This window comes from Sceloporus occidentalis, unplaced genomic scaffold (genome assembly GCF_023333645.1).
Source record: "Sceloporus occidentalis isolate IW3139 unplaced genomic scaffold, rSceOcc1.0.p SCAF_19, whole genome shotgun sequence".
NCBI lineage: Eukaryota > Metazoa > Chordata > Lepidosauria > Squamata > Phrynosomatidae > Sceloporus > Sceloporus occidentalis.
This window is the reverse complement of record NW_028316999.1, coordinates 807,412-822,090: the sequence shown is the minus strand read 5'-3', so window position 1 is coordinate 822,090 and position 14,679 is coordinate 807,412. Positions and strand designations below refer to the sequence as shown.

Genomic DNA, 14,679 nt, shown 5'->3' with positions numbered 1-14,679 from the left:
TCGTGTTCGTCTTCGTGCTCGTCTTCGGAAAAAAAAAAATCTTCGTATTCCGTGAATATTCGCCTGTTCCTGTCTTCTCTTCGGGCGAATATTCGTGGACATTCTTCGTGTTCAGTTTTTCTTTGTTTTTTCCGGTTATGGGATTAATACGGGGTTAACGTGTACCGCAGCAGCTCTGGCGCCAGGAGTTTAAATGTCGGTGTGAGCAACTCTATTGGTTGTCAGCAGGGGGCTCGTCTGCCAATGGTTGATGGCAGACGAGCCCCCTGCTGGCAACCAATAGGGTCGCTCGTACAGACTTTTAGGCTCCTGGTGCTGTAACTTACCCGGCAGATCCCACTGGTCTCCCTATTCTATCAGTTAAATGTCCGTACGAGCTATCAATAAAGTCGCTTCGGCGTGTCTTCGGAACGAACACGAAAACACACTCTTCGTGTTCGTTTTCATGTTCGCCCGAAGACGAATGCACAAGTCTACTTTCTAATGCATTGTGTATGTATCTAACATATACAGAATACACATATATAATATATATATATATATATATATATATATATGTAACATTATTCTAGAGGGGGCCCCTTGTAACAGTGTTGCCCCAGGGCCCCACCTGACTTTGATCCACTCCTGCACTCCTGTGCATACTTATATTGCATGAGCTATACTGCTGCTTAAGAAGCCAAACCTACTCAGCAGTGTTCAGGAGCTGGCTGCATATGCTTAGCCACACACCAAGAGAATATAAAATCATAACATGCGAATGTGTAGACGTCACTTGACGCCCTCTAGCCTTAGAGTTCCAGAGCCACTTTGACACCCACAGGCCAGTGCTGATATTATAGAACAAAGCCTAAGGTCTTCTCTGCAGCAGAGCTAGAGTTGTGGCAGAGGAGTTTTTACAAAGTCATCCTGATCTATGTAAGCTCTCTATTTACAAACATTTATGCAAAAATTTGGTCTGAGGACATGTCCGTGGGGAACGTTGTAGTAATGGCTTCCAAAATGATGTGAGCAATTATGATATATATCTAGTTAAAGTCAAATGAATCTCAGAATTCTGATTGTGTTAAAAGTTTCTTTCATAAGCTGCCAATAAGGCTTTAATTTTGTACCAACCTTCCCCTGATATCCCCTGTCCTGGTTTTCTGTAGTCTTGCATCAATAAAGATCCCCTTACTATAGCACTAGTTCTAAATCTGCTTCAGAAGCTCCCGCTTTGGAACCAAAGTGATCTGAACCAACAACATTTCACTGGCAAGGATGAAAGCGTGAAAATGATCAAGAGTAGCGGCATTCCTCTGATCAGTAGGGCACAGCTTTGATACAGCCGCCTGCTCTGGTCCAGATACAATACCCCCATTCAGGCAGTGATGAACACCCATGACCCCTTTCCTGATTTTACTCCTCGTTCTTCCTCTTTCCTTTGACAAGCTGACTCAGTGACAGCAAGACCCTCTTCTGACTGTGTTTATGATGATTTCATTTGTGTTCCCAAACCAAACATAATTAACCTGTTAATTACTATTTATTGCTGCTGTGCTTTTCTAAATGAGGATAAATAAATACGTGCTTTGTATGTAATTGCCTTGAAAGCTCTTGCACTAACAACACTCCTGGAAAAGACGTTTGTATTACTGTTCATATTGAATTTAATTGTATTTAGTATTCTAAATTCTATTGTTTTGGGAAAAAAATAGTAATTGAAATTTCCAGAGTAATGTAGTTATTCATTTGCTAATTGTGCAGAACTGGGATCCATGATGTTTAATTTCCATATTTTTAAATATTTGTTCAATAGACTTATAGACAAACATTTCGGAACCATTTAATTGTTGCTTTTCATTAAAACGTATGCATTCTTTAGAAAAAATAATATTTTTTGGTTCTAGCTTGGCTTTTTAGACTATATGAGTGAAAACTTTAATTGTACAAATAAAGCAGATATTAAGGGGTGCTGTTATTAATTTTAAGAACATCACTAGTGCTAATGAACATTATTCTTCGCTTGACCCACCCAGCCAGGATGCCCCCTTCCCACCTCCTTCGCCTGTACTGGCATCTGTGTCAAAGCAGTAATGAATTGAGCAGTTTATCCAAAAGCTTGGGAACTGTCCCTTCAACTCCACACCCCCTCCTGTGGTCCAGGACATATACAGCTCCAATAACCATGCTGTGTATTGTTTAACTGTCATCTTCAGAGGAGGTTCAGACTGAGACAAAAGCAGAGAGGAGAGTCAAAACACACACAGAACGCTCAAAGTAGAGCTATACAGGCAGACAGAGACAGCGACAAGGGGGAGACAGAGAGTGGATGTAGACACAGGGAGAAATCACAAAGAAAATATAAAACAATAGGCTGAAGACAACGAAACGCACACACGAAGAGCGAGAAGACATAACAAGGAAACTCCATGAGAAAAATTAAAGGAACTGAAATTAATCTAGACTATTGAGTAGAAAATAGATTAATACCTATAGGTACGTGGCAGGGCTAGTGGATAACAAAATATAGAATTAAAATAAGTCAACTCAAAAGAGTGTATTGCAAAAATAACATTTGAGAAGTAGGTTTAGGAGAAGGTCTCTTGATTCTCCAGGTAAGGAGAAGTAGATATGCAGTTCCTGCTCCTACTCTCAGTACTTTCCCTCCAGCATTCCCACTCTGCCCCAGTGACTCGAGAACAGCACCGGATGCCAGCTAGTGTCCTGCAAGGTGAGTGCTGCCCTCTTCCAGCCTGGATATTGGGCATAAGGGATGATTGCTGTTACAATGCTTGCTCTGGAGGTAATCAAGCTGTTGGGACTATGTCAGTACAATAAGGGGGGGCAACTGCAACCAAGACTGCTAAACCAGTCTACAAATATATATGGTCGTCCAGTGATCTAAATGTGTTCGCTGGTTATACATAAGTATACATAATTTCTATTTAGACACATAATTATCTTTTACTGTAAACTCCATAATGTCATGTCTTATTGAGCATACTTTAAAAGCCAGCCTATTATTTTTACTATTATTATTACTGTGTATTTATTTATTATTATTTATATTTTTATAAGTTATAGTGTCACAGGTAGTATTGTTGTTATGGGCGACATTGTTCTTAGATGCTGGTTATGTGAATAAAGACATCATTTTCCACAGCCCTGTCCAGCAGGGGGACACTAATTCTGGAGGCTGCCTTGAAAACAGCTCTGCAGGTCCTTGAGGAGGCTGTTAAAGAACAGAATAGTCAAAAACAAAGCTGCGGAGGATGCACCCCCTGCCTATTTCAGGAATGCGCCAACCAAACCATACAGTGCAGAGGTGAGTTCACCGTCAATTTTTACTGTCCACGTCATAACGGGTTAGATATAATTGCTGGAGGTAAATCTATCACAAGCATTTGAAATAAGATTTTCCCAAAGACTGCAATGGACAAAATCAGATAGAAATGCTATTTATTTTCTTGTGATATACCGTATTTCTCTCTGGCATCGTATCCAGCCCAGTGACTCCAGCGTTGTCAAATATCAAATTGCACCATAGTACTTCTCCAAGATGCTGAGGAATTATATCAGCACAGAATATACTCACAAAAAGTATATTTGATTTTAAAGTCCTATCGATTTGTAGACAGTTACAAATGCCTCAAAATCTGAGATAAAATACATAGTAATGTATAAAAAAACATAGCTAATTTAATGCTAACGTTTCAGTAAAATTTTAGGAAGAGGTCATGTTATTTTGTACTTTATTTTATTACTCTGTAATAAGCTCTTTTCAGATGTCCTAAAGAATAGAAGCATCACATTATATGTAAGATTTTAAAGTTTGTAAATTTAAGGACATTTGAAGTAAATCTTCGAAATCCTAACTTTTCCCAATATGATTCATTGATGCAGGATTCACACAAGTGCTAATAAAAACCAGGCAATACAAAAAGAAAATGGGGAGAGAATACTGATACATGTAAACAATTCAGTTGATATATGCTTAGTTGGTAAACTTTTCTCTTACTAAGTGTTAAAGTGAATCTCTCAAATACAAATCGCAAGTAATACTACAACTGTGAAATACTTCTGCATGTTATAATTAATAATTGTTATATTTGATAGCAAAGTGACTAGCACAACATATAATAGTAATTCCTTGCCCAACAAAACATTTTACTTGTCATTATATAGTATGAGTTACTATATGATTACTAATTGTGGCTGACTTGAAATTCCTTCGAGGATGCAAGACTTTTTATGAAACAAAACGACTGTGACTTAACATGACTCTTGTTTTTATTTGAAGTTTATCTGAGGTTTAAAACATTTTGAATTGCGTAATTGATGGTCATGGATTAATAGATGATATATGGTGTACTATGGTATGTTGTTTGCAGATGTTCACAGCGTGACATATGGGTGCTCTGGAGTTTACCTGTGCAACAACTCTAAAGAAAACACATTATTATTATTATTATTATTATTATCTTTTAGTTATATAGCGCCAACAATTTACGCAGCATTTAATACAATACACATATTCAAGGGGTATGACAAGACGAAAATTGACAGACTAAGACAAACCGCTACATTAGGTGAAAAGAGCCCTGCTCACAAGCTTACAATCTTGAGTCAGGGATAGGGCCAGGTTTAATTTATTTGCCAAAATATTATACGGATATAATTACACGGAGAAAAGATTATATTGCAGTCGAAACTGTAAACACATTAAGCTAAATAAATGAAAACAAATATTAAAGAAGGGTCTAATGTGGGCAATAACTTTAAAGTGTTTACAGGTTATAAAAAACAGGTAGCATATATCAAAACCTGTAACCCTAGTCTGATAAATTCTACTTTATATACTACTTTTATTGTTACACTCAGCATAGGGGAAATAAGTTACTCCTGGCAAATACCACCTTAAAACTCTCTTTAATATAATTCTGATTCCTGCAGAAATGGTCATGGCTGCCGCGTCCGAGCCAACGTGTGAAGTTATCTTGGCAGCTCAGTCTGTGCCTGATCCAGTGGAGAGAAGCTGGGCCCTGAGCAAGGCATGCAGCTTCTACCAGCGCTCCTGTCAGAAGGAGAATCAAACATCAGACATCTGCGTTCAAGCTATGGCTAGTCACTGTCACCTGAAGCTGCAGGAGTGTAGTAAGACTGGCCTATGTTTGTCTTTATTGTATGTTCATGGACAGGAATATAAGTAGTAGAAAACAACTGCTATCTAAAATATATCATTGGATTAGTTGAAGAGACTTGTTTCATCTGGACAGCTCATGAAAAAAAATATTTCTATGTACAAAAATTAAAGTGGCATTTTCCGTATTTTGGCAAATCATTTACATATTATAAACAGAGGGATATAGTCAATGTAAAGAGTATATATTCCAAATGGGTGACTTTTACCTCATTATGTAAATTTTAACAAATATTCTAATTTCTGTTTTTCTTGTCAGAACTAGAGAGTGACATGGATTATTTGAACATCTCTCCGGAGGAAGGAGACAGAGGTGAGCAGTGAGTCAAGTGAAGTGCCAAATAATATACAGTCTGTTCACAGTGTAACAAAAATTATGAACAGTGTCCATTCTTCTCTTTTTCTTTAATCAAACTGAATACACAGAATGTGTATACGCAGATATTAACTAAAATGCATCATTATGTACTTATTATGTTTAATAATGTCAGTTGGCATAACATTTGTTTTTGGAATACTCACCAAAAATGTTCTGTAAATCCCCAAAGATGAAAATTATCATCTAAGAGCAGTTCTTTAACTGTATTGAGAAGGACATATTAAACATACAGACATATTTCACATACACATTTATACTTTCAAGTTTTGCTTAATATTGTCAGGGTTTGTTTTTGTGACACTGTTCTGTTAATCACAGATTTCTTTGTTATTTCCCCAGACACCTGTGGACAGACATTATTATCAACCAGTAACAACACAGGGATCAAAGGAAGAATAGTGGGTGGAAGCATTACACCTCCTGGTTCCTGGCCTTGGCTGGTGAACATTCGACTTAATGGGGATCTTATGTGTGGAGGCGTGTTGTTGGGTGATTTTTGGGTCCTGACAGCTGCTCACTGCTTTACCGGGTATGGAACCAAAGATTGTCACAATTAGCTTGTATACACAGTCTACATTAGCTACTTTGGTGATCTCTCAAGTATGAAAGACTATTTGTAACATGAGGTCTATCTGTACATCAGAAGATTAAGCCGCTTACTTTAGGAACACAGCTAGCAGACTACATTAATGAGTAAACATTTGCTACAGCTGCCAACACGTGATAGTATGAACCCTGTCCATGAATCCTCCCCAATCACTCTTGTGTATCAAAAGCACAGAGAGTTTGGGCTTTCCAGGAGGCAGTTGCTGATTTAGCACGCAGCCACCAGTCATTGTTCAGCTTCATTTACTTTGATGGGAGAGGCATGATCTTTCTCTTCTTGTCCCATTTTTAAGGAAATCAAATAAAACCAGTTAATTTATTTAAAAAACAAAGACAAACATTCAGGAGTTTTGCGTCTATAATCTCTTGGCCACCTGCTATACAAAGATATAAAAAATGTGATGTACATTTCACACTGCCCTAGTTTTGTCATTAGCCTTATTTTGTCATGAACCGTGGTACTAATTGTTAGACGACAACATTGGTCGCAGACATGAAATCGCTATATGTTTCCCCGTGTTTCTGGAAGTATAGAGATCACAACTTTTATGCACCAGCAGACCGAAGAATTTGAGGAATTCGTAAACCTATAAACATTTTGCATATTTGCTCATGGTGGTATATATTCGAAAATTGATAACCTTTGTGGGTAACCATCTCAATTTATTTTAATACTAGCTAAAAAGGCACTAAACATGCCATAGTAATAAACATTGACTCTGACATAGTTCTCAATTTATCCAAGTGTAAGCTTCTAACAGTACATACCTTTTACCGTGTTAATATAATTTAATCTGTCTACTTCACTATTGATTGGCTGTTCATTGTGTGATGAATAATCTGCTGTGGAAATCCACAGAACACCCGTTCAATTGCTATGGATTAAATGCTTCCCTATTGTGAAAAGATATCTAATGGGTAAAGTCTTTATGTTTTTTAATTTTGTTTCTTTAAAGGTATATTTATGAGCTCATACCTTTGCAGTGTTTCATCTCTAATTTCCGTGTGTTTAATTGTGCAGGGATATTAACGAGCTACATTGGACAGTTGTAGTTGGACAGTATGATCTCAGAAAACAGGATGATGGTGCAAAGATCTTTCATGTGAACAGGATTGTGAGCCACCCCAAGGTATGAGCATAACAGGTGCATCCTGCTGGATTGGTTTCTTCACAGGCATGATCTACCCAGGCATCTTTGTCATTTGCTGGATTAACCACAGTGTTCCTCATTCTCATTTTAGTGTACCCACATAAATTATATGTAATTGTTTTTAAGAACAATCAGGGCTTACTTATGAGTTCACATATATTTACATATATATGTTCTTATACTTAACATTTAGTTAAAATAATGAGTAAAAAGTATTAAGTATTACAGTCCTTGCATAACGCTTTGTACATTAAAGAAGCAAAAAATGCTTAAAAGGTATTCAATAGATTAATGGTAATGATTACCTTAATCAGAATGAACATTATAGCTATAAAACCACAGAGGTTAATGGAACAGCAGACATCACAAACCATAATTAAAATATGATTCTCCAGACACAAGCACAATGTTTGTTTCACCTTCAAATATTTATATTTACAGTTTAACCAGAAAACTTTTAATAATGACCTTGCCCTCCTGGAACTGACCACCCCAGTCACAGACCTCCAGAAAGCCAGACCTGTGTGTCTGCCTGAAGTATCTGAGAATCCAACTCCTGCCACTAACTGCTACATTGCTGGATGGGGCTCCCTCTATGAAGGTTGGTAGTAGAAGAAATGTTGGTTAGAGCAACTATCACAATTTGTCAGGGCTGCGGATGCCCATATATAAGGTTTTTCTAAAACGTACATATGTTGTGTGTTCCCCTTCTAATTTGAGTGCAAATTAGTATGGTGTTCTGTCTTGAAGCAAATGTGAACATGAATGTGTTTTGATAATAATTTTAATTGTGTTGCTTATTTTCATTTATAAAGAGGACTGACATATGCTTACTAATAAGACATCAAATTACATGTATGTATTGGGATGTGTGTACATGGGACACGTGACTTTAACACTTTCACTCTCTTTTGCTTACTGTTCACAAATAGATGGTCCTTTGTCAGATGTGGTCATGGAAGCCCAGGTACCAGTGCTGAGTCAGGAGGAGTGCAAGGGAACTCTTGGAAAAGATATGCTGACCAGTACCATGTTCTGTGCAGGATATCTGACCGGTGGCATAGACTCTTGTCAGGTGATGCCACTACTTTTTGTCTGTGGCCTGTGTTAATTATCCCTATGTATTGTTTTTACAAATGCATTATCCTTTCTGCTAGGAGTGTGCCATCATTGTGTGGAATGTGCAATAAATTAAAGTGTGCTACAAATAATGAAACACCATAGTAACTAAGGTAATTGTTTTCTGTTAAAGGGTGACTCTGGAGGGCCTCTGACATGCCAAGATCCTGTCTCCAAATTATATGCTCTGTATGGGATCACATCTTGGGGAGATGGATGTGGAGAGCGTGGGAAGCCAGGAGTATACACCAAAGTCACAGCCTTCACTGAATGGATCAGAATACAGATGAAAAGTAATGGTCTTGCATGAACTGTTATTACTATTTCATAAATTGTAGGACCTGTTGCATGTAACATTAACTAAGTAATTTGTCACAATACCTACAGAACAGATTTTTGTGATCTCTCCATACTTGAACAGAATGGACAATTAAATGAGTATTCAGACAATTCTAATTTCAAACCTAACTCATTGTCAAGTTTTCTGATGAACTCTGTTTTAACACCCAGTGAGGAATTTAATGATGTCCTCTTTAATATTTAATTGGTATTGCAACTTGGATTTAACACTCTAGTTTCATCATTTCAGTCCACACAGAATCACATCTCTTGGAATGATTTGCTGATAATGAGAAACCACATCAATCTCATAAGTGTCTTTGTGCTTTTCCTCAGATGTTTATCTAGGAGGCATACTGGGTGCCTGTAGTAGCTTTTTCCAAGACATTATTTAATTATTTAAACAGTATTGTTTTCTCACTGATAAATAGTTATTTTTGAGTTGTGGAGAAATGAGGGATTTCCTCTTACAACATTAACATGTCATGAAGGGCCAATTCAACATTTAAGACCCATCATAAATAGGTGTTATGTTATAATACAAAATAAAAACTTTAACTTTCATGCCTTGACAGAATCATCTCCAACTCGAGAGCCAACATGCTTTGAATTGACAGAACAGCAGGAAAAGGATGAGAAATCAGAAGTTGGGAACCTCTGCTCCTTCTATAGACAGTCATGCCCAGGTCCTTTCAGCCAGGAGGCATGTACACGTTTTGCAGAGGAAAGGTGTAGACAGAAACGGAGGAGATGTGGTAAGTCCAATAGGAGATGTGACATATTTTGCTCTTTGCTTGGAGGGAAAGGATGAGGGAAAATAAAAGGTGATACATTTGACCAATGACATAACGCCATAATCTGCAATCCTTAACTGTAAATTAAAAACAGGAATTGTCCTAACTCAAAAACTTACCAAAGCGCCTGATTGGAAATACAATTAGGAATAAAATAACCTTAGATAAAATCAGATAGATTTTAAGTAATGCCAGATTAGATTAGATAAGGTTGTACTATTAAGTGTTGTCTAAAAAGTTGTGTAGAAACGCAATTTGATCATAATCGAGTTAGAGGGGGAAATCCATATTCATCCAAAAAAGTCTATGAATTATTTCAAAAGAGACTTAAGTAATGGCTGATCTTGTTCTTTGCATCTCCATTTCAGAACTACGTTCTTATCTGAAGAGTCTTTTAGACTTGCTGCGCAGGGCAGAAGATTTCTTGCGCCACAACATAAATTTCTCATTCTTTACCCATACTATTCCACAGTTCATGGAAGATATGTACAGCAATATATTCCCCACTAGAATTCGTAGAGATGTTGCAGGTAATCATGTGTATGATGAAGGTCAAGACTTGACTGTGTGTAGCAAAAATATGATTATTCTAGATTATTTCTATACTATATGTTGACTATGGAGTAGTTGTTAGACCCTTGATTTGTGTCACCCACTTGGTGTTATATCACCTTGTCTTGTGTGTAGCCTATCCAATTTGTTGAGCCTCTGTCATTGATATCTTATGTAGATATTTGGCTGTAAATTTTCACTGCTCACATGAATTATAGTGTCATAAGCATGTTCTTTTTCATACACGCTGGGCAAACTTTTTCTTATGGTAAATAAGACACAGTTATTTTTTTCCATGCCTAGTATAGAAATAAAATAATGATATAAGCCCAAACAGATGACATTTCAGTTCAATAAAATATTTAAAAACCTAAAGCTGAGTCTAGGTGCTTGAACTGCATAAGCATAGCAGGATTTAAAGTTTCCTGTGTCTTTGTGATTTATCCTTCTATTATTTGAAAAAGAGCAGATTCCAGAGACAGAGAAAATGGACAATGAAACACTTCTAACAACACTAACAGAACCAGACAAACAGACTGAAAATGAGACACAAAGGTAATTATACATAAAAGGTCAGAATACAAGTCACAGTGTGTTGTTTTGGAAAGTTAATTGAATAAACTTACATAATGACATGCTTTCCGTCAATTACTGAGCTTTGTGACTGGATTTTTCTGTTTCCATCTTGACTAAAGTACCAGCGAGCTGCAAAACACAACATTTGAATCTGTGTTCAAGAACATTGGACCAGGCCTGGAAGATTGGATCTCTCTCCTTCATGGGATGACGGGGCATGAGGCTCTTGGGTCACAAAAGGCCAAAAATGTGATAGAGGAGCTTTTTCTGCAGGTACAATGCAATTTATACACTATATTTTGAAGTATATTTCTTAATTATCACATTGTTATTGATTTCCTGCCAAATAACAGCCTTTCTCGTTTAAAAGCAATGAAGACTGTTCTTTAAGGAGCACAATATTATTCATAATAATTCTCCGTTACATATTAATGGGGAAAAAGCACACACACAAGAAATGCAAGGGGTGTTAAGTTTTCATAATTATTCATAAAACCAACCCTTTACTGACAGAAACTGTGGTTTGTAATAATTTTAGGGGAAAGATAATGAAGTGATGGAACTAGAATCAGAAGGATGGAAGGACATTCAGACCCTGAAATCACATCTTAGACGTGAAGGGATTATCACAATTTCTTCTGAAAAATCAGCTGCAGGTATACAAATTGTAAACTTTTCTTGAAGTGGGAGTATTCGCCTGTGAAAGTAGCATGGAAATATATCCACTTGCTGACATCAGAAGGCATACAACAACCATATTTGGCTCTTAAATTATTACATGCATATCTTAATGTAAAGGGAATGTCTTGATGTACTGGCCATTTTTTTTCTGTGAAAGCTTATGCAAGAGAGAAAGTGATATTTGTAGAATATGGCCGATAGCTTTTGCTTTTTTGCCTCTACTTGCTGCCATTGAATGCATCTTAATCTATTTGATTGTGGCTTTCATTTTTGTGTGTATTTGCTTGTTTGTTTGGCCTAATGGCGTGCTTATCAGTTTATGAGTTGGAGGACCAACTATTATATGTTATATATAATTATGTGGCTTTTTTTATAGGACCTAACAGAAATCCTGCTCATTCCCAATTACAGAAGAGAGAAATAAAAAGTGATACACGGGTTGGAAAAGGTAAATCTGGATGCAAACCTAATGCCCCAACAAGACTTAGCATTAGCACATTGGCACAGTAAGGTTCTGTACATCTTGGTACTTGTTACGATTGGTCCATTTTCCCACTCCGGGTACATAACAACAATTATATTGTAAATAATTACGCATATACATTGACTAGAACATACTCTATGTCTGAGTAGACTGGCAGTATACTAGGTCTGCAGGGGAATAATTTAATCATATTAAACAAAATGTATAATCAGAATGGCAAAGGACCAGTTACTACAGATTGTGTGTGTTTTCTTTATTCTGAAGGTACCACTAGTAATTCATTTCTACCTTTATTTATGCAACCACCATTATCCTAGTTTTTTGTTTATAGGTTGTTTATAGGTTTTCACAGTATCTCTGATCGTAACTCACAGACTGTTATAAACCGGGTTGAATAAAAGTACACTGCACAGCAAAGACAGTATCACAAAATCTGTTTTGTGATAATGTTACATTAATACTACCCTTCTTTTAAATGGGTTTGCATGATTGATATTATTATCCAATAGAATGGACAAACATCCTTTCCTTGTGAGGAGGCCTTACAGACAATACCGTTAAACCTTGAAACCAACAGTTCGATTTATTAAAAAAACTTGTGTAAAATGTGTGTGTACTGTATAGGATGCCAACGTCTAGAGGAAGCTATCAGAGAAGTCCAGTCGATTAATGAAAGATACAAATGGATCCTACAAGTACAAGAGAAAGATCTGTCTATGGACTTTCAGGAGGTATGTTACAAAAAAATATGTAGTACACACAGTTGGCTTAATAGGTAGTTTGCATTAAATTATTATTATTTATTATGTTTTATATTACACTTCCTGTGACAGTGGTATATACAGTATATTTGCATCTAAAAATTGCACATTTTCATTAAACATATTAGCATTTTCTAAAGGTTATCATCCTATCCATATTCTAGATAAGAGCAACAAGTCTTTTTACTGTATTACTGCATCGTGTTAAAGATTAGAAAGCCTGCTGCCAATAAAGCAGTGTGACTGAGTGTGATGGAATACCACTTGATAAAGCCTTACCAAACTAATCTGCTATGTGTGACCTTGGAGCAAGATATGGTGTAAAAAATTACACCGTACAAGGGTAACTGGTTATTAAAAAAGAACACCGTTTGACTAGCCGTACATACACCACACCTAAAAACACTGTATGTTATATTTGCCCATCAATGGGGGTATGGAACATTTGTGCACAAGTGTGCCTAGGGGGGGCTTGGCTTTCATGGTACCAGTGGCTAATTTGGGGAAACGTTCAAAAAATATATTAAACATAGCTTAAATGTGAAAGGTGGTATTAGGGATGATTTATATATTATTTCCTTTGGTTTCCAGATCCTGGTGGACCTAGGTTCCAAGAATAGCAAAGGCCTGTACAAAGCCCGTGTTCGAGTGCAGGTTGCTGGGAAGTCCACAACATTTATCGGTCTTGTGGGAATGGAGAATAGCTCTTTCTATCGCAGCATGCCAGGCATCATTGCTCTGTCACTGGATGCTCTGAAAACCTAAGAAACATTTCTCTTTTACATTTGCAACAGTGATCAGAGGTCACCTATGGCCAAAGAAAACAACCACAATGGCTCATAGTTTTAAAGAATTAAATAGGTAGTCCAACTTTGCTACCATAGTGTAAAGCAAGAGACATAAAAAAGTACTGCAGAGAATTGGAAAAAAGCTTACTTTATAAAATCTTCTAATTTGAAAGCATATGAAATTATGAGGTCTATGAGTCAAATATACAAAATCTTAAAGGGAAACATAGTTACTGAATTGCACTGCAACATATTAGGGATTTCTTTGTTGGGAGTTACAGAGATGGAGTCTTTAGTAGAAAATAATGCATTTTATTGGGCCAGCGTAGAAAAAGATGTAAAGTTATTAGCCTTTCAGGGTCAGATACGTCTGTTCTTCAGAAACAAATGACAAAATATTTAGACACCAGAGCCTATACATGCATGAAATACCAGTCACAAAATAAGTTTTCCTCCCACTCTTAGTGGCCTTTGCTTTCATATGTTGTATTCTCAACTATGCACAAGGGGCAGCTGTGGTGGGCCCCTGTGAAGTTTTTGGGTTCCAGGCATCTTAACTTGCTTTAAGCATGGTCCTCATCACATGAACAATATTTTAATTCAGATATTTCCTGAACACAGGGAGATATTTAATTAGCTCATACAACCTACCAACAGAGCAAGGTGTTAATTATTTTATCTGTGCTTTTGTCAAAAGTCTCTGTCATCTTTAGCTACATTAGCAGACATGGGGAGCTATGCCACATCTAGTTGGTCTCAACTGAGAACAGTTTGGGGATCTATACTTTCTTATATATACCTGCACACACAATTGTGATCAACAGAAATTCATAATCTCAGGCGTTGGTGATCACAGGTCAAACATTTCCATATGAATAACTCTTCTGAGGTCAGTTCTAGTGCTATATTATTTCCAAAAGCAAGTATGGGTCCTTCTAAGCAATCAATATCGTATTGTCATTTCCCCATGTGAAATATTTATTTGACATGAGATGTTAGGTAATTTTATATGTTTTTGATGCAATAAAGATTTATTTTACTATTTATTTTGGGCTCATTCTGTGGTTAAGCATGCATGATTTAAAATAATCATAGGTACTTTGCATCACCTACATAATCTGTAGGTGAGGCAAAGTATGCCAGTTTTGGCATATAATGTGTATAGGTGGCAGCTGGTAACCTCTAACAGTTACTCAGGCGTCTAATATGGATCACCTCATATCTACTGCCAAAACACAAAGATGCTGACACTGCTGACACAATTCTT

General features: G+C 36.8%; 1 protein-coding gene across 1 annotated transcript; it reads left to right on the top strand.

Moving 5' to 3' along the window:
* Positions 1-2,613: 2,613 nt before the first annotated feature.
* Positions 2,614-13,389, top strand: LOC149302262 (serine protease 56-like). Its single transcript, XM_089482390.1, has 16 exons — positions 2,614-2,713; positions 4,936-5,136; positions 5,442-5,495; positions 5,901-6,090; positions 7,189-7,297; positions 7,760-7,919; positions 8,251-8,393; positions 8,571-8,730; positions 9,352-9,531; positions 9,939-10,100; positions 10,587-10,677; positions 10,818-10,971; positions 11,237-11,354; positions 11,756-11,827; positions 12,488-12,594; positions 13,216-13,389. The coding sequence occupies exons 1-16, from the start codon at positions 2,614-2,616 to the stop codon at positions 13,387-13,389; spliced, it is 2,175 nt and encodes a 724-aa protein (XP_089338516.1).
* Positions 13,390-14,679: the final 1,290 nt, after the last annotated feature.

What these genes read in the sequence shown, in the direction of transcription:
- LOC149302262 (XM_089482390.1), top strand. Translation starts at nt 2,614, where the DNA reads ATGCAGTTCCTGCTCCTACTCTCAGTACTTTCCCTCCAGCATTCCCAC. An exon ending in AATTCGTAGAGATGTTGCAG is followed by an intron (nt 10,101 to 10,586) that starts GTAATCATGTGT and finishes TATTTGAAAAAG; the next exon opens with AGCAGATTCCAGAGACAGAG. An exon ending in TGATACACGGGTTGGAAAAG is followed by an intron (nt 11,828 to 12,487) that starts GTAAATCTGGAT and finishes TGTACTGTATAG; the next exon opens with GATGCCAACGTCTAGAGGAA.